The 27409-nt window shown below is 43.9% G+C and overlaps 1 protein-coding gene across 3 annotated transcripts in view; it reads left to right on the forward strand.

Annotated features, from left to right (window-relative positions):
- Window positions 1–27409, forward strand: part of PDHX (pyruvate dehydrogenase complex component X) — a 106851-nt gene that overhangs the window by 8073 nt on the left and 71369 nt on the right. For 2 of the 3 annotated variants that reach the window (XM_089778541.1, XM_075927468.2), the window contains exons 2-3: window positions 6148–6231; window positions 23045–23145. In XM_089778541.1, the coding sequence (XP_089634667.1) occupies window positions 6171–6231; window positions 23045–23145 (162 nt within the window). In that variant the 5' untranslated portion in view covers window positions 6148–6170. The remainder of the gene's footprint in view (window positions 1–6147; window positions 6232–23044; window positions 23146–27409) is intronic. The other variant, XM_075927469.2, reaches the window with a different exon arrangement.

Raw genomic sequence — 27409 nt, forward strand, 5'->3', positions numbered from 1 at the left:
CCAGGATAAGGGTCATGAAGATTGTGTTTACTTGTAAATTGTTGTTAGCATTTGAAACACTTGACAGCATCTTAATAGTACAGGACTTGATACAGATCTTTTTGAAACCTGTGGTAAAATTCACATCAGAATTGAACCAGAGTTTGTCTTGGAAATGTATAGAACCAGAGATTTTCACATTATTTTATGGTGCAGATCTTAATGATGTGGTTATTCTGTGGATGCTTCCTCTTCTAGTCATGATAAGGTGGGCTCTATCTCCTCTTTGGGTGATGAGATAAAGTCCCTGTGGAACTGCAGTAATAGTTTGTGGAAAAGTAATACAGGTTGGACCTCCCTGGTCTGGCACCCTCAGGACCTGATTGGTCCCGCATGAGGGATTTTGCCTGATATGGGGAGGTCATTTCTGACCCTCCTACCACCACTGCCCCCACCATGCCCTGCCTGTGCCCTACCAGGTTTACCAGCTCTCCTGGGCAGCCCAGCTGGGCTGCATGTCAGACTTCCCAGCCCCTCCTCCTGCCAGCCCATCTTAGCTGCATGCCGGGCTTCCTGGCTCCTGGCCTATCCTCAGCCCAGCTAAGCTGTGCACAGGGCTTCCCAGCTCCCCTACACCCCCCTCGACGCAGCAGCTTCCCAGGCCCCATGGGCAGTCCAGCTGGGACATGCACTGGGCCCCCAGCCCTCCTCCTCTCTCCTCTCTGTAGTGCACCAGGACTCCTGGGCCATCTGTGGTCCTGCAGAACCACAGATGTTACCAGACCAGAGAGTCCTAGCTTATGGAGATGCAACGTTTAGTGCAAAAGTTATGCTTTTTCAGTTTTCTGTGACTAGGCAGTAGGGAAGGAGAGTTATCACTTTGTGATCAAACATCTGCCTGTAGTAGATAGTTAGCAAGTACTGGTTAGGGTGTCACTGAGATACAACATTCATTTAGCCTTCTCTGCCTTAAATGCTACATCACATTTCACAGGCTCTTTAAAGTGAGACCAGAACTTTAAATAATGTGTCTGTGATTACTTTTCTATTTAAAGGTTTTCTGTGACAGCTGAAGACTTCTTAAAACAAGTCCTAAGTAAAAAATGGACTAATTCAAATTGTACCCATTTTCTTGCTGTCTAGTTGTATGTCTACACTGTGGAGCTATTTCGGGATACTTCCAGTATCCCGAAGTAGCTATTTCATGTCTTGACAGTGTGCCTGTTGTTTCAAAATAGGTTTTGAAATAAGGCATGCTTTTCCTACATCCCTGTAAACTTTGTTCCATGAGAATTAAGAAATGTTTTTTGAATAGTGGTTTATTTTGAAATTTGGTGCTGTGTAGACTAGTGTTTTTTAAACTTTTTGAGACCATGGAACACCAAACAATAATATTTTTTTTATGCATAACACCTATGAACATTTTCTTAAAAAAAAAAATTCTTGTCAGAAAAAATCAAAGAAGTAACCAAAAAAAAAAAAAAAAAGAGGAAAGGTCGCGACACATCTGCAAGTTGTTCACGGAACACCAGTTTAAGAAACATTTGTGTAGACAGTGCCAAATTATAAAATAAACTATTTTGAAATTAACTCGAAATAAGTTATGCAATTTGCATATCTCAAATTGCATAGCTTTTTTTGAGCTAAGGGTGCAGTGTAGATGCACCCTAAGAGAAGCATACTTTTCCATTATAATCAGTAATTGCAGTGTTAACATTTCTTACCATTAGCCTTGCTAATTAAATGCCTATAATATAATATGCCATAGTATCTGTATTTTGTCTAGCCAGAAGATGGTGCAAGTGTATTATTTTTAAAGTCATTTGAACAATGTTATTTTAATGACAACTAGTATTAAGGGAATGAGCTGTTCCTGACCCTCATGGAATATAGAAGATGAGCAGTTGGAGAGGGAGAGAGGAGATGAAGTGAAAATGACTGAGTAATTTATTCTGGCATTGATCCAGTCCTCTGCTATAGATCTCCCATAAACTGAGAGATTTGATATCTAGCAATGCTATTTGTAGATTAATAGAAGTAACCAAGCTTAGATTTGTGCCATAATAGCAGCAAATTTTGTACTACATTTCTATTTAAACTGGTAATAGGCATTCTAAAACTCTGTAGGACTGCGCATTAAATTTCATACAGGGTCAGAACCCTGATGAAGCAAAAGACTGGTACATTTCTCCCTCTGCCCCCCCATGTAGTAGGGTACTCTGTTTTTCATTAAGTTTTTATATCTCAGCTGTTGCTGTGTTATATTTGTACTGATATAGAAACATAGTAATTTTTTTCTTTTGCAACTGATTGGGTAATGATGTGTGGGAAGCTTTGAAATGCAGAGATAGAGGCACTTAACTCGAGTCCACTGCAGCTTTTCCACTTGGACAGAGTGCTTGCTGTATCCATTTTAAGGTGGGTGAAACAGTAAGAAGCAGTGAACATAGAAGTTTTGACCAGTGCATTGGAATATAAAGTGCAGTGCAAATCACCAGGATATTTGAAATCCATTTTACATTAGTACTTACAAGTTTTACAGGAATACTACACAGATCTTATCAACATTGACTGTGCATCCTAGCAGTGTATATCAAAGTTCTTCTGCTTAGAGAGAGCGAGAGAGAGAGAGTGTGTCTTGTTAGTCTTTAAAGTGCTACATTGTCCTGCATTTTGCTTCAACTACCCCAGACTAACACGGCTACATTTCTATCACTATTCTCTGAAAACAGTTACATTAAATCTTATACCTGGAAGGAACCCTTAAAGTGGCACCAAAATGAGAGTGTTATATTGTCACTGATGGTTTCAAGTTAGCAATTGGTTTTGTGTTTTAAAATTTTTTTTAATTGATTCTCTACGCAGCACTTATTTCAAAATAAATTGCTATTCTGAAACGTCCCTTACTCCTCATGGAATGAGGTTTACAGGGACATCAGGCACCAGCAAACCAGGGGCACCCCCCAAAAATGAGATTTTTACGGTGTAGTATTGTTTTTATTTTGAATTACATTGGGGTGGGGGCACTATAATCTTTTCAGTGCTTGGGGCCTCTAAAGGTCTTAATCCAGCCATGAGCAAACCCGTTATATTTTGAAATAGGGGTGCGCTCAAAAGACATGGAATAGCTATAGTGTAGATGTAGCTTTAGTATCCCTGGAAATACCAGAGTTATCTTATTTAGAAGTTTAGACTAAGCTATAAAATAAACAAAACATGGCTAAGTGGATACCAGATGCTGTGGCTGGGGAAAATGTGGCAAAGTGAAATAAGGGGAGAAGCCTGAAGAAAGCAGAGTGCAGCCCTAAACTGCTTCATCTTATTTTAGCCATCAAAGGCATCACTTGGTTATTATAGTGTATAGATAGCAATGTTTTGTAGGTGTTCTTTGTCATAACTTTTTCTGGCCCTTCTGGAGCCTTGTCATGATGGGAAGATATCTCCTGGCCCTGCTTTTAGTTGTGTGTATTTGGCCAATGCCTGTTAGTGTAGTTGTTAAGTTAAAGAATACGGGTATGTATGCTTATATTTGTACTCTGGGATGTAGTCTGTATCAAGTGGCCTTTGGACTAATAAAGAAATGCTGTGGAAACTGAGTTGAGGTAAACCTCAATTAAAATTATTGGATGTTCATGAGATAAGAACTTTAAATCACATTATTCTTCTGACCAGGGCTCGCCAAGCAACGGCGAGCCCCGCTTGCCAGCCGCACGGTTCTGCGCTCTGAGCATGTGCCAATCGCTCTGCACTGGCTCTTCCAGGTTGTAATCTACTTGCCTCAGGAGTCGAGCCCTGCTTATGACCATGTTTATTCTCAGCCTTTCAGCTATGTTTTACTACAGTGTTTCTTAAACTTTTCAAGACCAAGGAACACCAAACAATTCTTTTTAATTAGGAATACCAAGCATTTTTTGTTGCGGGGGGGAGGGAAGGGAAAAGGGGGTTGGGAGGAAAGTAATTGAGCGTAAAAAAAAAAAAAAGTGGCCATTTTTTACCTCTGTTGTTCTCCGCGGCACACCACTGACTGCCTTGCGGCACACCGGTGTTCCCCGGAACACAATTTAAGAAACACTGATTTACTAGTTAAGGCCACTATCTCAAAACAGACTATTAGAACTGTAACCAAGTTCTGTGTTTTATGGAAGCTTTCGAGTCATATTCAGTGATCATTTTTAATTGGGGGGAGGGGCATAATGGGTTAACACAGTGAAAATATTTGAGTAAACAATGCCATGCACCCCTATGCTGTGAGATGCACTATTTCACATATTCTGAAGGATGCACAGGGTTTGGCAAATTAGTACAGGTATTTTTCAGGACCATTGGACCAGCAGTGATTGGAGAGAAAGATTATCAGTCCATGTAGATAATACTGCTACAAAACAGCATTTGATCAGGAATAGCCTCTGAATTCATTTTAGCTTTTATAAAGTTAAATAATTTCTGTTCCAGAGCAAAGAGAGAGCTTTTTTGAGACTGATTTGGAACAAGAGAGAACTAATTAGGTAACAGAAGGCAGAAACAAATGTATCTATATTTCTGCATTGCAGACTTTCTGTGATTATGAACAATGTATTACTTAACTCAGTTTCACTGTTCATATGCTTTAGGAATCATGCTTTGGGGTCTGGATCTATGGAGACTTTTGGGGAATAAATAAACTCTTTGTGCACCTTTTATAATGGCTAGATCTGTATAGCCTGCAAGTGTACTAAATCTTTGTTGCAATATTTCCACTTTTCAGAAAAGGTCCATATTGTATCCGGAAAAAATGCATCTTGTTTTATCTCAGCTGTTGAATCTATTAGCAGGCTTCCATGAATATTTCTTTACGAGTGTAATAATTTTCTTTCAGTACTCTGTAGCACAATAATGAGCAAGTTCAGTTTTCTGAGATGCATTAACATTAATAGACTAGCCAATTAGCCCATCATAAGACGGGATTTTCACGTCTCTCCTCCAGGTCTGTCTTCTCTCCTGAGCCTCCAGTCTCTCGCTCCATGTCTCTCTCTCCTCCTCCTACTGCCTCCCCCCCCGCTCTCAGAGCTCTCCTCCGCCTCCTGTTTCTCTCTTTCTCTTCTCCTTCCCCTCCTGCCTCTCACTTGGGAGACTGCGGAGCCCAAATGGCTGTTTGGGCACCGTGCTCCCTGTGCTGCATGGGGAGCGTGGAACTCGAACGGTCACTTGCGCCACTTGCTCCCACATGGCGGCCCGGCTGAGCGGTGCAGAAGTCAGCCGAGCCACATGGCGGGGATGAAGGGGGGCGAGGCGGTGACGTACACGGCCAGGGGGCGGGACCTGGAGCCACGGTCATGCCGCACGTCACCTGTGCTGCATGGGGACCACGGCGCATAAAACGGCCGCTTGCACTGCTTGCTCCCCCGCGGCGGCCCAGCTGAGCAGCACAGAAGTCAGCCGAGCCCCACGGCAGGACGCAAATGATGTGAGTCAAGCAACAGCGCTGCCCAGAAGGAACAGCCAGGGAGGCAACAGCGTCGCCCAGAGGGAACAGCCAGCATTACAGAGTCACAGATGTTGGGCTACTATATATATGATTACAGTAAAGGGGAGCAGATTTTTATTTATTTCCTTGGATTCTTTTCCATTCACTCATTTTTTGCTTTTAACTCCCATTTCTTTACTTTCTCAGGGATCTTAACTGTACTGAGGGTATGTCTACACTGCCACCCTAGTTCGAACTAGGGTGGCTAATGAAGGCATTCGAAGTTGCAAATGAAGCCTGGGATTTAAATATCCCGGGCTTCATTTGCATCTTGCCGGGCGCCGCCATTTTTAAATCCCCGTTAGTGCGGACTCCGTGCCCGCAGCTACACGTGGCACGGAGTAGGTAGTTCGAATTAGGCTCTCTACGGGGAGTAACGGTAGTTCGAATTAGAGAGCCTAATTCGAGCTACCTACTCCGTGCCATGTGTAGCTGCGGGCACGGAGTCCGCACTAACGGGGATTTAAAAATGGCGGCGCCCGGCAAGATGCAAATGAAGCCCGGGATATTTAAATCCCGGGCTTCATTTGCAACTTCGAATGCCTACATTAGCCACCCTAGTTCGAACTAGGGTGGCAGTGTAGACATACCCTGACTGTGTGATAAGTGAGTTATAGATAATTGTGTGAGGTTTTAATGGTTAATTTGCGTGTCTTGTTTTCTAGGTATTCCTGCTGTTAAAATACTCATGCCTGCACTGTCCCCTACAATGGAGGAAGGAAATATTGTGAAATGGTTAAAAAAGGAAGGTGAGACACAATTATCTAAAATCACAATTTTAGTGAGCTATGTATTGGTTGTCCAACTCGTGGACTATTTCAAGAGCAGGATCATTTATTGGGTGCCAGTTGTTCTCAAATACTCCATCCACAAATTGCTGCTACTTCATAATGTTTCTTCCTACTCTATACCAAGGTCAGACTCCATGGACTACTGGTTTACTGACCACAGTTTGAAAACTGTCTCTAAGCTACTCTCTGTTAACATATTTTGTATTTATCTAAATACACTCTTAACTCGCAAGTCAAGAATCATTTTTATAGTCTGCTTCTGAGGTTGTGTGGGTGGGTTTTAAAAAAAAAATCAGAAAAGGACAAGTCATACTGTAGATTTATTAATAATGTACAGACTGAGATTTTCATGAAATATCACAAATAGCTTTTGGAATGATTCACCAATATAGAAATTATCGGCAACTTCAGAGATATTGGGAATGTAAGAACAAAGATATTTCACAAGTTATGATGATTTGAGTTTAAATTGTGTTTCAGTAAAAAACCTCTATATGTGATTGCTCATCAGTGTAATGTGAAACTTTATACCCCATTTTTGTTCCTCTACACTCATTAAGCTGAACATTTCATAGAATCATAGAACTGGAAGAGATCTCAGGAGGTCATCAAGTCCAGCCCCCTCCCCAAGGCAGGACCAATCCCAACTAAATCAACCCAGCCAGGGCTTTGTCAAGCCGAGACTTAAACGCCTCTAGGGATGGAGATTCCACCACCTCCCTAGGTAACCCATTCCAGTGCTTCACCACCGTCCTAGTGAAATAGTTTTTCCTAATATCCAACCTAAACCTCCCCCACTGTAACTTGAAACCATTGCTGCTTGTTCTGCCATCCGTCACTACTGTCACTACTGTGAACAGCCTTTCTCTATCCTCTTCGGAACATTCCTTCAGGAAGCTGAAGGCTGCTATCAAATCCCCCCTCACTCCTCTCTTCTGCAGACTAAAACAAACCCAGTTTCCTCAGTTTCGCCTCATAGGTCATGTGCTTCAGCCCCCTAATCATTTTGGTCACCTTCCACTGGACCCTCTCCAATGTGTCCGCATCCTTTCTATCGGGGGGGCCCAGAACTGGACACAATACTCCAGGGCTACGTCTACACTGGCATGATTTTCCAGAAATGCTTTTAACGGAAAAGTTTTTCGTTAAAAGCATTTTCGGAAAAGCGCGTCTATATTGGCAGGACGCTTTTCTGGAAAAGCACTTTTTCTGGATAAGCGTCCGTGGCCAATCTAGACGTGCTTTTCCGCAAAAAAGCCCCGAGCGTCATTTTCGCGATCGGGGCTTTTTTGTGGAAAACACTGCTGTGCTGTCTACACTGGCCCTTTTCCAGAACAGTTTTCCGGAAAAAGACTTTTGCCCGAACGGGAGCAGCATAGTTTTTCCGGAAAAGCACTGATGATTTTACATTAGATCGTCAGTGCTTTTCGGGAAATTCAAGCGGCCAGTGTAGACAGCTGGCAAGTTTTTCCGGAAAAGCGGCTGATTTTCCGGAATAACTTGCCATTGTAGACACAGCCCAGATGTGGCCTCACCAGAGCCAAATAAAGGGGAATAATCACTTCTCTGGATCTGCTGGCAATGCTTCTCCTAATGCAACCTAATATGCCATTAGCCTTCTTGGCTACAAGGGCACACTGTTGACTCACATCCAGCTTCTCATCCACTGTAATCCCCAGGTCCTTTTCTGCTGAACTGCTACTTAGCCGTTCAGTCCCCAGCCTGTAACAATGCTTGGGATTCTTCCGTCCCAAGTGCAGGACTCTGCACTTGTCTTAGTTGAACCTCATCAGATTTCTTTTGACCCAATCCTCTCATCTGTCCAGGTCACTCTGGAGGCTATCCCTGCCCTCCAGTGTATCTACTTCTCCCCCTATCTTAGTGTCATTTGCAAACTTGCTGAGGGTGCAATCCATCCCCTCATCCAGGTCATCAATAAAGATGTTGAAGAAAACCAGTCCAAGAACCGATCCTTGCGGTGCTCTGTGAGAAACCGACCGCCAACCTGACATCGAGCCACTGATCACTCTCTGTTGGATAAAAAGCTGGCTAGACTGTCGGACCAATCTTACAGTCCATTTATCCAATCCATACTCCCTTTAACTTGCAGGCAAGAATATTGTGGGAGACCATATCAAAAGCTTTGCTAAAGTCAAGGTATATCACATCCACTGACTTTCCCATATCCACAGAGCTAGTTACCTCATCATAGAAGCTAATCAGATTGGTCAGGCTTTGTTTACAGAGTTTTGTTGATGCATAGCCACCACTGTAATTAAACTGCTGTTGCATGTCCACACTAAGCTTCTTGTGTTGATAGAGTGCATCCATAAGAGCTCATCCACAATAGCAGCACAAGAGCAGTGTACTGTGGAAAGCTATCCAATTATGCAACTAGCTGCAAGATGCTTTGGGATGGGTTTGATGTGTCTCCTGTACAGACTTCATGCTGCGGACTGCTTTGCTGGATGCCTTCTCAGCTGAGAGGAGGAAGGGAGAGAGGGAGGGGGGATTTTACTTTGACTGGTGCTTAAAGGGACAGAGAAGAGTTGATGGGGACGTGGGCTAGGCTCACTCTATTGAATTGCTGCTAGGTTCCCTCCTCTGATCACACCTCTTAACCTGAGCAGGAGCTGTATCTGCAGCACAGAACAAGTTCCAGCAATGCCCAATGGGTCAGGCTGCTTCCTTTCCCCAGACATCCATAAGAGACTACATGTGGGGGAGGAGATCTCCCACAGCGCCTCCAGTCTGTGCATGCTCTCCAGATACAGCAGTGGAAGCAGGTGGAAATTCTCCGTGTAGCTCCCTAGCCCTGTCAGTAAGGAAGGAAATCTCCAGCAGTTCAACAATCTTTGCAGGATGGGGAGGTAGCTTTCACAGAGTTCCAGGAGAAACCAACACTGGGATTCAAGTAGGGGTGTTAGCTACTGGGTCATAGAACGGTCGACTAACTGCATGAATTCTTAGTGGTTAGTCAACATTTCTGTAGTTCCTGAGGGCTGGGCCAGCAGCCAGTGCAGTCTGACCACACTTCCAGGGAACCCTCTGCCACCCTGCACAGCTGCTTTTGTATCAGAGGCAGCAATGCAGGGTGCCAGGTGGGAGCCATTCTGTGAGGGGAGCTAGTTTAAAAACGAGCTCCCTGTGCAGACCGGCTGCTTTATGCCTCATGCTGTTGCCTCTGATACAGGAGGCTGCTGCAGACGGGGAATGCAAATAGTCGACAAGATTAACTGGTAAGTCTAGGCTTATTGGTTAGTCAACTACTCACTTACATCTCTAGACTCCAGTGATCACAAACAGTTTCACAGCTGATCACATTTCTCCAGCAGGGAGAAGGGCCATTGCAATGACCATTCAGAGTGAGTGAGGGTCTGGACAGCCAGCTCTTACATAAGCTCCTTTGAGCACTAGAAGGCATACTGATCACATAGACTACTGTGCCATTTGCTAAAAGTGCCTTCTCCTCCTGCCCCATTACCTTTGGGGTGCTGCTGCCCCTTCCCATGCTATTGGCTCCTGTCTTCTGCTGCCTCTCACTCACTTATCCCTCAATTTTTGCTACCCTTCTCCCTGCTTCTTTTGATATAATTTTCATACTTCCTGCTGCTGCCTCTGTCCCTGCCCTTTCACCCGTTTGCTGTTGCTTCCTCTAACTCTTTGTTCCCTCCTCCATCAATTTTCCGCTGCTTCCTCCTGGTGCTGCTACCTCCTCTGGCCATTGTTTCCTCTCGTCTGGACTGCCCTGTGATCTTATTCAGGAAGGCTGCTGGTATTCAGTGGTGGGCGGGAGGAGCTAAACTGGAATGGTCTATCCTGTGGCAAGTGGTGGATCTGGCCAGCAAAAAGGTATTTCTGTGACTACATCTCTCCCTCCTCCCCCCCACACCCTCAGGAGGAGAGGTGAGGCTGCTTGCATGGATTGCCCCCTGTGCATTCAGCAGGGAGTTCCGGCGCATATGAGGGAGGATTAAAACAAATTGGCTAACCAGCTACCCAGGGGATTTGGGGCTAGTGCCTGTGAGCACTGAGGAGAAGGTGCTGCTTTGGTCTGGAGTGCAGATGGAGTTAGGCAACTTCCCAAACCACCCCATTGCAAGGCTTGTGGTCAAGCAAACTCCATCAAGCCATATGGTACACCCACCAACACAGGCTTTTCCCTTGGGCTCCAGCTTCCCACAACCATTCAGGGGTAGGGTTGCCAGATGGTCTTCCAAAACATACCGGAAAGCTGGTCTTTTTTGGTCGAGCAAAAAAAAAAAAAAAAAAAAGGAACGTAGGATAAGTGGCGATTGCAACCCTACCAGTATTGGCACTGGGAGCCTGTGATTGCGCAGAAGGCTTGCAGGAAGGGACTCCCAGACACTCCCTCTGCCCCTGCCAGGTTTCTGCACAATCACAGGCTCCCAGGGGCGATTGCGGCCCCGCCTCCCAGCCTGGGAGTCCCACCTGGAAGGTGGGGCCGCGATCACTGCTCTGGGCACTTCAGAAGCCTCGCCGGAGTTGGGGCAGTGGCTGGGAGTGCCAGCCGCTCGCTCCACCCCCGCTAGGCTTCTGAAGCGCCCAGAACAGTGATCGTAGCCCCGCCTCCTAGCTGGGACTCCCAGGCTGGGAGGCAGGGCCGCAATCTCTGCTGGGAGCCTGTGATTGCGCAGAAGCTGGGCGGGGGGAGTGTCTGGGAGTCCGCCCCCACCAGGCTCCCAGACGCTTCCCCTGCCCACACCAGGCTTCCATCTGGTGCGCAGCCAGAAAAATCAGAGAATACTAGACATTGCATATGTCCAGTAGTCTCTGATTTTTTTTTAAACCGGACAAAGAGCACAAATACTGGACTGTCCAGTAGAATACCGGACACCTGGCAACCCTATGCAGGGTTTTACTCAGCACCCTGACCTGCACACCACACTCTGCTCCAGCCTGGCCCAGAGCTCATGCCTCCTGTCCCAGCCCAGGATCTGCCTGCCTTTCTATGGTCCTAATGCTGGGCAGAGCAGGAGTCATTGTTGAATGTTTTTGAATCCATGACTTACTCTGAGTTCTCCTGTCCCCAAACATGCAGGGAAAGAAGATCATCCCCTTCCCTGTAGTCTTGGCAGGAGTGCCTTTGCTGCTTTTGGAAAGTGCAGCTATTTGACTCCTCCATGCTCAACAATTTCAAAGTTTCCCCAGGCTTTAGAAAGGGGAGGGATGCATGCCTGTGTAGTTGATTGCAGGGTAGCAGAGTTCAAAATGGGAAGCAGAGAGGTTGTGGTGTGCATTGTAGAATGCCCACCATAGCGAGCAGAGAGGTCGTGTAGAGTGACATAATGAATGCTTTGTTGATCTAACTTGCATGCAAAAAGCACTTCTTGTTAAAGTGGCTTTATTTTGTTGGCAAAGCAGGAGTGTTTTGTTGGTGGAAGAGCATTGTAACATGAAAACCTCCACTAGCTTGTGGACAAAAGTTGCCATTTGCTGACAAAACTGTGTACTGTAGACAAGGCTTCATTCTCTTGATTGATATCTTTTGACCTTTCATGCTATAGACTTGATTGATGTATTTCCCTAGAGGTGCTAAGTACTTGCAGCTTTTTTTAAATTGCATTTATATTAGTGGGTGCTCAGAACCTTTGAAAATCAGGCTGCATGGCTTTTGGCTTCATGGCTTTTGGGGACAATATTTGTGTTAGATTTGCAGCTGCCTATAATTACGAATAGTATATTTTATATGGTTCTACCTGGTTATTGCAAGGAGTTTCATTGTGTGACTGTTACAGACTTAAGTAACTGCAGGTAGGAAGAAAGTCATAGCCCAAATAGTATTTATCAACAAAAACTGAATGAACAGTTCTGGAGCCATTTGCTGTGACCTGTTGGATAAACTCAACAGGCTTCTCTAAGGAATGTCTCCTCCCTGAGGGAGAAAAGGGCAATCAAAGAGTCTTTAAACACATAGTTACATTCTTAAGGGATGACTTAGGCAGATGCTGTTGGGGAGCAGATGTACATCTGGCCTCCAGAGGGTTGGGAGAATGGGATAAAATATACTTGCCTAACCCTTCAAATAAGAACAAGGAATTCTGTGGCACCTTAGAGACTAACAAAGATATATGGTATCATGAGCTTTTGTGGGTAAGTTCCACTTCATCGGATGAGTTGCAGAGCACATAATGGCATCCAAGATTTTTATTTTTTACACACACACACTCACGCGCGGTTATACAAACAATGTAATCTACTTGCCCACAGTGAGTAGATTACACCCTGGAAGAGCCAGCGCAAAACCGCGCGGCTGGAGAGCAGGGCTCGCTGCCGTTCGGCGAGCCGTGTGTGTGTGTGTGTGTGTGTATATATATATATATATATATATATATATATATATATATATATATATATATAAAAATGTATACAGGCAGTCCCCAGGTTACGTACAAGATAGGGACTGTAGGTTTATTCTTAAGTTGAATTTGTATGTAAGTCGGAACTGGCGTCCAGATTCAACCGCTGCTGAAACTGACCAGCGGCTGACTACAGGAAGCCCGAGGAAGAGTTGCTCTGCCCTGGGCTTCCTGGAATCAGCCGCTGATCAGTTTCAACAGCGGCTGAATCTGGACGCCTGGGACAGAGCAGCTGGGGCGCTGCCGGGTAGGTCCCCGCAGCGCCGCACCTCAGCGCTGCGGGGACCAACCCGGCAGCACCCCAGCTGCTCTACCCCAGGTGTCCCCAAGTCAGCCGCTGCTGAAACTGATCAGCAGCGGCTGAATCAGGACGCCTGGGGCAGAGCAGCTGGGGTGCTGCCGGGTTGGTCCAGTAGCGCCGAGGAGCGGTGCTGCGGGACCAACCCAGCAGCGCCCCAGCTGCTCTACCTCAGGCGTCGCGAGAAAAGCCTGGTCTGCTGGGGGGGGGGGGGGGGGGGGGGGCGTGCGCGTTGCATCTGGGTGGTCCCGTCGCCCGAGTCCTCCGGGGCAAGAAAAGCCCCGTTCTTAACTACGGATCCGACATAAGTTGGATCCGCGTAAGTCGGGGACTGCCTGTATGTAAAATAAACAACAGAAGTAGTACCTGTCAATTGTAGGCCCCGTGTTAATGAAGCTAATTAAGTGGACTGGATGTCTCCTGTTCACAGTTTATGTGAAAATGTGGATGTCAAAGGCAGGGGAATTGGCTTTGCAGTGTGTTAACCAGTTAATATCTTTATTCAAGCTCAGAGTAACAGTGTCAAAATTTGTAGATGAATTTGAGGTCTGCAGTCTTTCTTTATAATGGGTGGTGAAATTGCTTTGTAGAAGAATTGTTACTTTTAAATACATGGTTGAGTGAGCAGGTAGGATATTAGCATATTACATTTTGAAGAACTAATATGCTAAGCTGTCTTCTGGAACTTTCACTGAACTCTGCATCCATATAGAATATTACTGTGTGGCAAGCTGGTGAATAGTCACTTGCTTATAGACAAGCCTGAGATAGTTATGTGTAACAATAAACTGGTGTTATTGTTTACAAAATTATTTCTCCTGTTATGCTCTGATCCTATTTTTAGGATTAAACAGACCTTTGTTTTAAAAAAGTTGTTTGTGGTCACTGTATGTATTGTTGATTGTAGCTCCCAAAGGGAAAAACTGCAGGAAGACCTGTTAAGAATAATTAGAGGCGGCACATACAATGCTGTGTCTAGTCTACATCCCTTTTTTGATGGAGACATAAACTAGACACACCGAAATTGTAGATGAAGCGGGGATTTAAATATCTTGTGCTTCATTTGCATAATTGCGTCATGATGCTCTTTCACAAAAGCGCCATTTTGAAAGTAAAATCGTGATCTACACGTGGTTCTTTCGAAAACGGCAGGCTTTTTCGAAAGGTCCTGTAAACCTCATTTTTTGAGGAGTACAGGATATTTCGAAAAACACTGCCATTTTTGAAAGAACCATGTCTAGACCACGGTTTTACTTCAGAAATGGCGCTTTTGCAAAAGAGCAGCATGACGCAATTATGCAAAAGCGCCATTTCTGAAGTAAAACCGTGGTCTAGACATGGTTCTTTCAAAAATGGCAGTGTTTTTCGAAATATCCTGTACTCCTCAAAAAATGAGGTTTACAGGACCTTTCGAAAAAGCCTGCCGTTTTTGAAAGAACCACGTGTAGATCACGATTTTACTTTCAAAATGGCGCTTCTGTGAAAGAGCATCATGATGCTATTATGCAAATAAAGCACGAGATATTTAAATCCCCACTTCATTTGGAATTTCAACGTGTCTAATTTATGTTTAGTCTAGACACAGTGCAAGACTGTAGCCTAGGGCCCTAGTTCTAAGAATGGGAAAGTCACATGTTTCATCCCAGAGGATCAAGGCTTGCCTTCACTCAGAGAGCAAAACTAGAGCAGTGTCCAAAGTGCAACTAGCTCTGAACTGTGATAAAGGTACAGGCTATTAGTTATGAATTATTATGCTTCTTTCTGCTACTAAATTATGAAAGACAAGAAACTGTTATCATGGGTATTCAGAGCTGACATTTTATTAATTAAATGACAGTCTATTCTTAAAACTAATGAAAACTGAATAAATTTAAGTTGTCTAGATGTATCTCTAAATCTGGACAGACTAATTTCCAAAAACCTTTAACTTTGCATGAATAGATACTTTGGATCCTCATTCATCTCTTGTTCTCTGAGGTCTGTCACATGAAAAGTAATTGACCTTTATTAGAATGTGGTGGCACTACTAGATGAATGACCTCTGCAGTATGTGTCTTCACATGCTTGAGCTGTAGATGAGGGTACTTTAGTTACGTAGAACCAGTGACTCTCCTGATTGAGCCTCACTCTGTCATCATTTAGGAGGTCTCAGGGGGTAGCTATGTTAGTCTGTAACTTTCAAAACAACAAGCAGTCGTGTGGCACCTTAGACCCTAACCGAAATATATCATAACTTTTGTGGGCAAAACCCACTTCTTCAGATGAGCCTGAGTGAAGAAAAAAGGGGGAATATCAGAATTATAACGGAAAAAGAGGGGAGAGGAAAGAAAAAAAAAGTACCTGTAAATAGTAGTTCAGGTGCTAATTAGGTTAATTGAGTGGGCTGAAAGTGTCTCATAGTTAGCTTTAGATGTCAATGACAGTGTTAAATGTAAGTGAGACAGGTTTTATAAAGGGCCATAGCTGAGCACCATAGCCAGCTGGCCGGGCAGCCACTTCTCTTTTCTCCAGCCCGGCTGCCCTGCGCTCAGCCCAGGGAGGCTGTGTCTAGCTCCAGCTGTGCTGGAGCAAGCTTCCCAGGCTGAGTGCAGGGCAGCCGGGCGGGAGCAAAGAGAAGTGGCTTCCCAGCCAGCTGGCCATCGTGCTCAGCCAGGGTGCACCATGCTCCACGTGGGCAGGCGCAGAGGGGAAGCCGCCGATCAGCTGGAGTATGGTTCAGCCTCCTCCAGGCTGAAGGCCACAGCCAGTTGGCCAACCAGCTTCTCTGCACCAGCCCACTTGGAGCTTGGTGCACCCTGGCTGAGCACCATAGCCAGCTGGCCAGGAAGCCACTTCTCTTCGCTCCCGCCCGGCTGCCCAGCGCTCAGCCCGGGAAGCTTGCTGTTAGTGTTAGTATCCCAACACTGTCCAGCCTGGAGCCCCCTCCCCTAGCCAGTGTCCCCTTCTCCACCTCCTCCTGCATCCAGATTTCCTCCCAGAGCTTGCACCTCTCACCCCTTCCCACACCCAAATCCCTCATTCCCACCCCAGAGACTACACATCCTGTCTCAACACAGCAAGGGTCCAGCTAGACTGCAGGAGTTTTTCAAGATTCTGGAGATATCCCAGAAAAACTCTTCTGCATTTTAGTGGAAGAGCAAACAGGCCCTATATTCCTCTTTCCACAAGGAATAAGGTGGCTTCCAAAAGAAGGTGGTTTTTTTTTTCTGACATTTGGTCCAGTCTAGACAGGCCACATGTTGGAAAAACCTCTTCCTACAGATTTTTTTTTTTTTTTTTTTTTAAGCAGCAGTATAAGGATTGGGGATAGCAAGTGATGGAGAGGAGGAGAATAGAGAGGGTGGGGCTTCAAGGAAGGGGCGGGGCGGTAGATCTTGGCTTGGTCTGTCATTTAAAAAGTGATCTTGGGTGTAAAAAGGTTGGAGACCACTGCCCTACAGGTTTACGTGTGTTACCATTCCTGATATCTGACTTATGTCCATTTATCCTTTGCATAGAGACTGTCCAGTTTGGCCAATATACATGGCAGAGGGGTAATGCTGGCACTTGATGGCATAGATCACAATAGAGCTGTGGTGTCCAATACACAAGAAACATGTGGCCATTTGGCAGGTTAAGTGTGTGACGGACCATCCCCGCCCTCCCCCCCCCCCCCCCCGTGGCTTATGAAATGGACTCATGGACATGAATACAGGCAGTCCCCGAGTTACGCGGATCCGACTTATGTCGGATCCGCAGTTACGAACGGGGCTTTTCTCGCCCCGGAGGACAGGAGCGGCGGGACGCCCAGATGCGCCGCGGTCCGCCGCCCCCGTCGTCCGGGGCGAGAAAAGCTGCTCCCCGTCTCCCTGCTCTGCAGGGAGACGGGGAGCAAAGCCTTGGAGCACGCCCGCAGCGGGACAGCCCGGGCGCGCCTGGGCTGTCCCGCTGCGGGCGTGCTCCGCGGCTTTGCTCCCTGTCTCCCTGCAGACCAGGGAGACGGGGAGCAAAGCCTTGGAGCACACGGGCAGCGGGACAGCCCAGGCGCGCTTGGGCTGTCCCGCTGCAGGCATGCTCTGCGGCTTTGCTCCCCGTCTCCCTGGTCTGACCAGCAGACCAGGGAGACGGGGAGCAAAGCCACGGAGCACACCAGCAGTGGGACAGCCCAGGCACGCCTGGACTGTCCCGCTGCCCACGTGCTCCAAGGCTTTGCTCCCCGTCTCCCTGCAGACCAGGGAGACGGAGCAAAGCTGTGGAGGACTTGTACGGTCCCGCCATCGCAGTCTCCCTGGTCTGCTGGGGGAGGGGGAGCGGTGCAGCTAGTGCCCTCCCCCACCCCCCAGCAGACCAGGCTTTTCTTGCCTACCCCTGGGGTAGAGCAGCTGGGGGCTGCCGGGTTGGTCCCGCAGCGCTGTTCCGGGCCAACCCGGCAGCACCCCAGCTGCTCTGCCCCAGGCCCTGATTCAGACGCTGCTGGTCAGTTTCAGCAGCGGCTGAATCAGGACGCCTGGGGCAGAGCAGCTGGGGTGCTGCTGGGTTGCTCTAGTAGCACCGAAGAGCTGTGCTACTGGAGTAACCCAGCAGCACCCCAGCTGCTCTGCCCCAGGCATCCCCAAGTCAGCCGCTGCTGAAACTGACCAGCGGCTGACTACAGGAAGCCTGAGGCAGAGTTGCTCTGCCCCAGGCTTCCTGGAATCAGCCGCTGATCAGTTTCTGCAGCAGCTGACTTGGGGACGCCTGGGTTTCTTAAATTGAATCTGTTTGTAAGTCAGAACTGGCGTCCAGATTCAGCCGCGGTTGAAACTGATCAGTTTCAGCAGCGGCTGATGCCAGTTCCGACTTACATTCAGATTCAACTTAAGAACAAACCGACAGTCCCTATCTTGTACATAACCCGGGGAGTGCCTGTATACATAACATACATATGCGGGGTTCCTACATATCCTCCTAGAGGCTCTTGAAATGGATCACTTCCTGTATTTGTATGTGCTTCAAGTTGGCAGGAGCCCTGCTGCCAACATTGATCAGGGCCCATTCTAGCAGAGATCAAGCTTCGTCGTATGCCTATCTCACACATGTCCTGATCAAGGATATCTGCTGAGTAGTGATGTGATCGTCAGGGTATGCTTTCACATCACACTATGCCATCAGGCAGCAAACTAGGGAGAATGCTGTGTTCAGCAAGACTGTACTGCAGTCTGCATGTCCTTAACTCCTACCCACCTCTGCAGACACTGCTTGCAGTCACCTCTGTTGAATGGACATGAGGAAGCACTCCAAGAAGAAAAGACAGTTGCCTTTTCCATAACTGCTGTACTTTGAGATGTGTTGCTCACGTCTATTCAGCTTCCCACCCTCCTCCCCTCTGTAGGAATTCCTGCAAGAAGGAACTGAAAAGGGAGGGTACGGGGAGTGTCCTATATTGTGTGTAATATGCACACCACTCCAGGGGATGCTGAGACTCTGCCGCCTATGGGTACTGCTGAGGGAAAAACTTCTAGTACCAAAGTGTGTGGCAGGTGCGCACACACCTATGTTGAATGGACATGAGCAGCATATCTCCAAAAACACCAGTTATGGAACAAGTAACTGTCTTTTTTTACAAACATTAACTCTCACAGTAACACATTTGGGAGTTAGGTAGGTGTAATTATGCCCATTTCACTGATGGATAAATTGAAGCTCCATGAGGTTTAATGACTTGCAGATAAACAATGCCAACAGCATCAGAAATTGCCTTTCTGTAAGGCCTGGCCTGCATCTAAAACTTAGGTTGATCTAGCTATGTTCCTTCAGGAATGCGAAAGTCACATAACAAAGGCATAGTTAAACTGACCTAAACCCCGGTATAGACCTCAGTAGGTTTGTGTGGCAGTTCTTCCACTGATCTAGTCACTGCCTCTCAAAGGGATAGATTTACTATAGCAACGGAAAACTCCTTCTGTTGCAGTAAGCATATGTCTACTGAGGATGTAATAGGATTACCATTTACACAGTTAACCAATAAGCCTTGGTTTATTGGTTACTGTCAACATTTACATGTAAGCTGCTTCTCTGCTCCCAGGGATCTGGCTGCCCCTAGCCCCTCACCACTGGCTCTATCATTGGGTGCAGGGCAGAAGCTGGCACGTACTGGGAGCCGGGAGCTTTTAAGCCAGTTCCCAGCATGCACCGACTCCCAGGGAGCCAGCTGCCACTCTGTGCTGTGAGTGCATGAACCGTGTAACAGTTGAAATTTTCAGTGGCTACACAGTTACCCAATTACCCGCTTTTTAACATCCCTAATGTCTACACTGCAGTGCTACAGTGATGCTGTGCCCCTCGTTATGTCTACGCTACGCATACTAAACTAACAATGAGTTTATGCTAACCATGAGACAATATTCCATAGCAGTTTAGGTGCTTACTTTTGAATATTGTGTGTCTATAGATTAAAATATAAAATCTTTTAAACCCTCTATATACAACTGTTATTCTTCATTATAAGTGTGTTATGCCAATTCCTCCATGTGTGCTACACATAGCTATCTCAATCCCTATTGTGCTTCCCTTGATAAGTAACTGAAAATCATCTGTGCATATTAATTACTGTACTCTTAATTGAAGGTTGGACTAGAGAAATTATTCTAACATTTTAATTACAATGACACATTTCCATTTAAAAAAATGTGACTGATACATGGGCTCATTTAACTCATCTTTGATAATAATTAGTTCTAAACGTTTTTTTGGACAGTCTGGAAAATAGCAGTGTAGTGAGGGTTGAAGTAAATGGTAGGTAGATATGTTTTATTTTTTTAAGGGGGGGAAGTGGGGTAATGCTTCTAAATTTATCACCATTACAGGATTCTCATAAATGACTCATCCTGCAATGACATGAGATATCTATGGTTGAATGGTACTAGTAGAAATATAATCTTACTGATCTTGTGTATGAAAAAAATTACTTGGTAACATGTTTCAATGTAAATGGAAAGATACAAGATTGGAAATGTAAATTTGTTATGTTGCATGTGGAAAGTGTGGGTCCCTTCCCCCCATGTAACCAGCAGGGGTCACTAAAATACTACTCTGGTTATCGTTCCTGCTCTGTCAGTGTAAATTTGTTTTTGCAGTTGCCCTACAGAGACAAATTATTTCACTTCAGCGGGAGAAAACATCTTGTATTTAAGAGACAGACTCATTATTTTCCCCCTTATTGTCAATAGTTTTCTATTGGTTTGTATGAAGTCCTTTGCTTAAAATAAAACTGCTTTTTATTCTAAAGGTATTTATTATGTATGAATTTAGTATTGGTGAAAGGAGACAGATTGACAGCCCTAGAGACTAAAATCCTCTGATTATCCTGGGCCAGGCAAATAGAATTGGCAGCATCAGTTGATACTTATCCATATGTGTTCTAGAAGGACCATCTCTAGGGTCTGAGAGAAGGGAGTTCTCAATTGTTAATCCTTGTGCATCAAAGGATCCAACTCGTGACTTATGATTACTTATGACTACTGTCCACTAGTAATTGGTCTGACATTACCATCTTACTGCATCTAGGCTACTGAACCTCTGTTTGATATGACACAGCTTAAATTTGGAGGAGAATTCTAGTGTAGTAATCACTCTAATATAAGGACCTGTGTCTGAGTGGTTGGTCCATATCTGCAAAAACAACAAGCATCCTGTGGCACCTTACAGACTAATAGATACAAGGAACTAACTACTAAAAACACAGGTTTTCAAAATGTCTGAATAATAAATATGACTATTAGTCACACACAAATGGCCGTCTGAACAATTTGGAGTTCCAGCTTTTCTGTTGGCAAGCATTGCGAATCAGAATTGTCAGCAAAGCACTCCAGTTCTTTCCAGTGCGAAAGCTGATCTTTTCAGCGGTACTTGGCATCGATTTGGACACCTGCTAAGATGTATCATGAATTTGGCATCCCCTGCTGGGAAGTATCACACTCCCATTCATTGAACTGAGTTTCTGAACCAGTGACAGGGATTTCTAAAGGCTATATTGCAACATGCTTCTAAAAATAGACATGACATCAAATCTTCTGCCACTAACTGCTGCTATAGTGGGGCCAAGAGGGAGAAAAATCTGGAATTTCATGGAGAGTCCCAGTGCAGGGGAATCCCCAAGCACCTTGGAAGGATTAGATGTCCCCTAGGGTAAGAAGCATATAAAGAGGATGAGGACACTGCTGTGCTTTGGCAGTTCTCTACCGCTGGAGCTATGGGTGTAAAAACCTGTAATAAGTGAGGGCCTGGACTAGCCACTAGCTGGCCTCAGTCTAATGATACGAGACACAAAGATGTTACTTATCCCCTCAATATTTCCTGGGCATGCATTGGAACAGCTAAGCACACGCCCATTTTTTTTTTTTAAGTAAATACCTATTTAGTTCTCTACAGTATTCTAAATTCTAATAAACCACATGAATTAGTCTTCTCAGAGAACTAAAACGTTGTGAGTTAAAGATGAAGAGCTTGGTAGTAGGGATCTGAATGTTTAACCAGTAAACCTTAACCCCATTAAGGGTAAGGCTAACTTGTGGGGGTTGAAGCAGCTCCCCCCCCCCGGCCAAAGGCAGGGGGCTGTTCTAGCCCTATGGGGGGCCTGCCACAGACAGGGGCTGCTTCATCTGGGGTGCACTGGTCTGACACAGTCTAGCAGCAGGTAGGGTGAAGCAGCCCTCCTCCCCTCTCTTTAATCAGTTAACTAGTTAAATAATATGCTTAACCAATTAAATGGGATTTTACATTTCTACATGGTGGTTCCCCTGGGCCATCCTGTCCCTAATGCTGTTGCAATTTAATGTGTCCTAATGTCGATTAAAAAAATAATGAAGTGCTAAGTTCCTTGTATATATTTGAGTGGACAATGAAATTGGCCATCTTTTTTTCCCCTTAGAGTTCCCACAAGGGAACCTTGCGGAAGTGTTTATTTGATTGAGGCTTGAATATAGCTGCTGTTTACCACAAAGGTCATCCAAACCCTACAGCAGCTCTTTTTTTTTCTTTCCCCCCAATCCATTTTCAAGTAATCACAATGAAAGAAATAAGACAAAGATGTGCAAGTCACATACACAAATAGAAATCATAGGTGTCAAACTAATTTTTCTGGTGTTTAAGTGCGTCAGAGAGCAAAAGTGGAAATTAAAATTAGACATATAATGTCACTTTATTTACTGTGCTGAGGAAAAGTACATTTTAATTGAAGTACAGAACCTACAAACCTGATACATAAATGTACTTTTTGTTTCTTCAGTGCTGTTTAAGGAAAATCATATTGTATGTACTTTAAAGCCCAAGCATTCTGGATCTTCTCTATGTTTCCCACTGTCATCTTATTTAATGGCAGGCATCCAGTCATTATTCATCTGACAGAACAATGCAGGCTCATAGGCTTGTTATCATGTAGTAGCAGGCATGTAAGTGCTTAAAAGAGAGGAAAACATAATATAACATGGTCTCATCTGTAAACCTGTATAGTCCACCCCACCCCAGCTGAATATTTTTCATTTCTTAAAAATGTATTTATATGTATTTGTAGATCTGTAATGTAAAGATCTGTAATTTTATATATTTGTAGATCTGTCCATGACAGGAGACAGCTCCATGTTTAATTATTTGCTATAAATTCAAAATAACACTTGTTTATATAATATTATATATCATTTGCTTATGTACATAAACACACACACACAACATTGTCTTATATGTAATTTTAAGACAATGCTCCTTGTTACTAGTGTTATATTAAGATACTTACATCACCATTTTCACCAGTGGCTAGCAGTTGCTGCCAAAGGCTGGACATAAGGATTTCAGAGTTACCTTCTTGACATTATGAGCTAAGATAAGTCACTTCAGTATTCTGTCTGTCTGTCAATACTCACCACAAACATGGGTGGATAATGACATTAACACAATAAGAAAAGCAGCAATTTTTATCCAGAAGTTTTTAAGTACAATATTATTTACTGCATTTTAATTATCCTTACAATACTGGAAAACTGGTAGCCAGATGCATGCTTCAAAGGACAATTCATTATGTCTCCATTTTACCAAGGGTTAAGTAGTTCTACTGTATTTTAAATCTTGTCTTGTTTTGCAGGTGAAACTGTAAATGCAGGAGATGCATTATGTGAAATTGAAACAGACAAAGCAGTGGTAACTATGGAGTCCAGTGATGATGGCATATTGGCTAAAATCATGGTAGGTTTCACTGTCTTTAGCAAATTGAGGTGTTTTGTCATGGGGTGATGTCATATCTCATGTTAGTTCAAAATTACTTTCATATTAACTTTACTCTTTATTTCTGGTCAACTGATTTTAAGAATAATACACCAACACATTCTTAGGGAATCACTTTTATATTCGTAAATGTAAAAGTGCTGCACTATTAGTTATAGCTAAAAATTACACTTTTATCTGAGGATAACTTAAGGTTTATACGTTTTGCGGCCTATAACTTATTTCCATTAAATATTAAAATGTTAACTAATGTTAGTTAATTAGAATTTAGAACATAAACATAAGAACGGCCATACTGGCTCAGACCAAAGGTCCACCTAGCCCAGTATCCTGTCTGCTGACAGTGGCCAATACCACATGCCCCAGAGGGAGGGATCACAACAACAGGTAATCCTCACGTGATCCCTCCCCTGTCACCCACCTCCAGAGAAACAGAGGCTAGGGATACCATTCCTACCTATGCTGGGTAATAGCCATTGATGGACCTAACCTCCATGAATCTATCTAGCTCTTTTTTGAACCCTGTTAAAGTTTTAGCCTTCACAGCATCCCCTGGCAAGGAGTTCCACAGGTTGACTGTGTGCTGAGTGAATAAACATTTCCTTTTGCTTGTTTTAAACCTGCTGCCTATTAATTTCATTTGGTGACCCCTAGTTCTTTTATTGTGGGAATAAGTAAATAACTTTTCCTTATTCACTTTTCCCATACCAGTCATGATTTTATAGGCCTCTATCGTATCCCCCCTTAGTCTCCTCTTTTCTAATCTGAAAAGTCTAAGTCTTTTTAATCTCTCTTCATATGGGACCCATTCCAAACCCCTAATCATCTCTGTTGCCCTTTTCTGAACCTGTTCCAATGCCAATATATCTTTTTTGAGATGAGGTGACCACATCTGTACATAGTATTCAAGATGTGGGCATACCATGGATTTATACAGGGGCAGTAAGATATTCTGTGTCTTATTTTCTCTCCCTTTCTTAATTCCTAGCATCCTATTTGCCTTTTTGACTCCTAACATTCTATTTGCTTTTTTGACTGCCGCTGCAGTGAATGTTTTCAGAGAACTATCCACAATGACTCCAAGATCTCTCTCTTGAGTAGTTGTAGCCAAATGAGTCCCCATCATATATGCATTACTTTACATTTATCACCATTAAATTTCATTTACCATTTTGTTGCCCAATCATTTAGTTTGGTGAGATCTTTTTGAAGCTCTTCACAGTCTGCTTTGGTCTTAACTATCTTGAGCAGTTTAGTATCATCTGCAAATTTTGCCACCTCACTGTTTACCCCTTTCTCTAGATCATTTATAAATAAGTTGAATAGGATGGGTCCCAGGACAGACCCTTGGGAAACCCCACTAGTTACCTCTCTCCACTCAGAAAACTGACTATATATTCATACCCTTTTTTTCCTGTCTTTGAACCAGTTATCAATCCATGATAGGATTTACCTCTTGAACCAGATCCTGCTCACCATTTAGGACTAACCTCCATGAAATTATCTAGCTTCTCTTTAAACTCTGTTATAGTCCTAGCCTTCACAGCCTCCTCTGGCAAGGAGTTCCACAGGTTGACTACATGGTGTGTGAAGAACTTTCTTTTGTTAGTTTTAAGCCTGCTACCCATTCATTTCATTTGGTGTCCTCTAGTTCTTCTGTTATGGGAACTAATAAATAACTTTTCTTTATTTGCCCTCTCCACACCACTCATGCTTTTATATACCTCTATCATATCCCCCCTCAGTCTCCTCTTTTCTAAACTGAAAAGTCCAAGTCGTTTTAACCTCTCTTCATATGGGACCCGTTCCAAACCCCTAATCATTTTAGTTGCCCTTTTCTGAACCCTTTCCAAGGCCAAAATATCTTTTTTGAGGTGAGGAGACCACGTCTGTTCAAAGTATTCAAGATGTGGGCATCCCATAGTTTTATACAGGGGCAGTAAGATATTCTGTGTCTTATTTTCTATCCCTTTCTTAATTCCTAGCATCCTGTTTGCCTTTTTGACCGCTGCTGCACACTGTGTGGAAGTTTTCAGAGAACTATCCACAATAACTCCAATATCTCTTTCCTGATTTGTAATGGCTAAACTAGCCCCCATCATACTGTACGTATAGTTGGAGTTATTTTTTCCAATGTGCATTACTTTACACTTTCATTTGCTATTTTGTTGCCCAGTCACTCAGTTTGGTGAGATCTTTTTGGAGTCCCTCACAATCTGCTTCTGTCTTGACTATCCTAAACAGTTTGGTATCATCCGCAAACTTTACCACCTCACTGCTTACCCCTTTTTCCAGATCATTTATTAATAAGTTGAACAGGACTGGTCCCAGGACTGACCATTGGGGTACACCACTAGTTACCCCTCTCCATTCTGAAAATTTACCATTTATTCCTACCCTTTGTTTTCTGTCTTTTAACCAGTTCTCAATCCATGAAAGGACCTTCCCTCTTATCCCATGGCAATGTAATTTACACAAGAGCCTTTGGTGAGGGACCTTGTTAAAGGCTTTCTGAAAATCTAAGTATACTATATCTACTGCTTCTTTTACCTGGTTGTTAAGCCACAGTGGCTCTCTTTTGGTTCTCTTACTGTGTTTTTTAATTTGGGGTATAAATTTAAGTTGAGCCTCTATTATGGTGTCTTTGAAAAGTTTCCATGCAGCTTGCAGAGATTTTACTTTTGTCACTGTACTTTTTAATTTCTGTTTAACTCACTTCCTCATTTTTGTGTAGTTCCTCTTTCTGAAATTAAATGCCACAGTGTTGGGCTGCTGAGGTGTTTTTCCCATCACAGAGATGTTAAATTTTATTATATTATGGTTACTATTTCCAAGCGGTCCAGTTATATTTACCTCTTGACCCAGATCCTGCTCACCATTTAGGACTAAATCAAGAATAGCCTCTCTACTTGTGGGTTCCAGAACCAGCTGCTCCAAGAAGCAGTCATTTAAAGTATCAAGAAATTTTATCTCTACATCCTCTCCAGAGGTGACGTGTACCTAGTCAGTATGGGGATAGTTGAAATCCCCCACTATGAGAGTTTTTTAATTTAATTTTAATAGCCTCTTTAATCTCCCTTAGCATTTTATAGTTACTAGCACTGTCCTGATAACGTGGTCAATAACATATCCCTACTGCTATATTCTTATTATTGGAGCATGGAGTAACTATCCATGGAGATTCTATGAAATATTTTGGCTCATTTATGATATTTACTTCATTTGATTCTACATTTTCTTTCATGTATAGGGCCACTTCTCCACCAGAACGACCTGTTCTGTCCTGCCGATATATTTTGTATCCTTGTATGACTGTGTCCCATTGATTGTCCTCATTCCAAACTTCTGTCATGTATATCATATCAATATCCTTGTTTAAAACTGGGCACTCGAGTTCATCCATTTTACTATTTAGACGTGTAGCATTTGTGTATAAGTGCTTTAATCATTTGTCAATATTTATCTTTCTGCCATTTCTTGATGAGTTAGATTCTTTTTCATTTGATCGTGTCTCATCTGATGTGACCCACACTTCCATCTTCTCCTCTTGACTAGAACATAGAGCACCTCTATTAATAGAACCTCCCCTAATAGATGTCTCTGTCCAAACCATGTGCTCCTCCACACCTGTCAGTTTTCCCTCAGCCCTTAGTTTAAAAACTGTTCTAAAACCTTTTTAATGTTAAGTGCAAATAATGCCTAATTATTTTTTCACTGTCTACCTGATGAAGCTTTCAATATTACTGTGGGAGACAAGATATTGGACTAGATGGTTCATGGGTCTGATCCGGTACAGCAATTCCTATATATTTAAAATCTATTTTTTTAAAAAGAAAATCTATACAATTGTAACAAAAAAGGGGGAACACTTCAATAACCAAAGGTAGGGAATAATTGGAATTAAACTAGTGTCACCCCAATTGTTCTGCCTGTTTGGGGAAGGAGTGGGGAAAGGATATCCTTTTAGTATATGTGTTGTCTTTTTAGTCCCCTGTTGTGCAGTTTGCAACAATAGGGCTTGAGCAGGTTTGGGAGCCTTCCCATGCTGATTAGATTGCCAGGTGGATTTTAAACAATTTGATGCAGAAATATATCATCTTGTGTCCATGCAGCATCTAGGACAATGGGCTCCAGATTCTCACTGCAGCCTGTAAATGCTGCTAAAAAATAAAGAATTAATAATAGCAATCACATTTTCCATTTTACTTAATTACAGGCTTTATAT

This window comes from Pelodiscus sinensis, chromosome 5, assembly GCF_052426305.1.
Source record: "Pelodiscus sinensis isolate ZL-2025 chromosome 5, ASM5242630v1, whole genome shotgun sequence".
Classification (NCBI taxonomy): Eukaryota; Metazoa; Chordata; order Testudines; family Trionychidae; genus Pelodiscus; species Pelodiscus sinensis.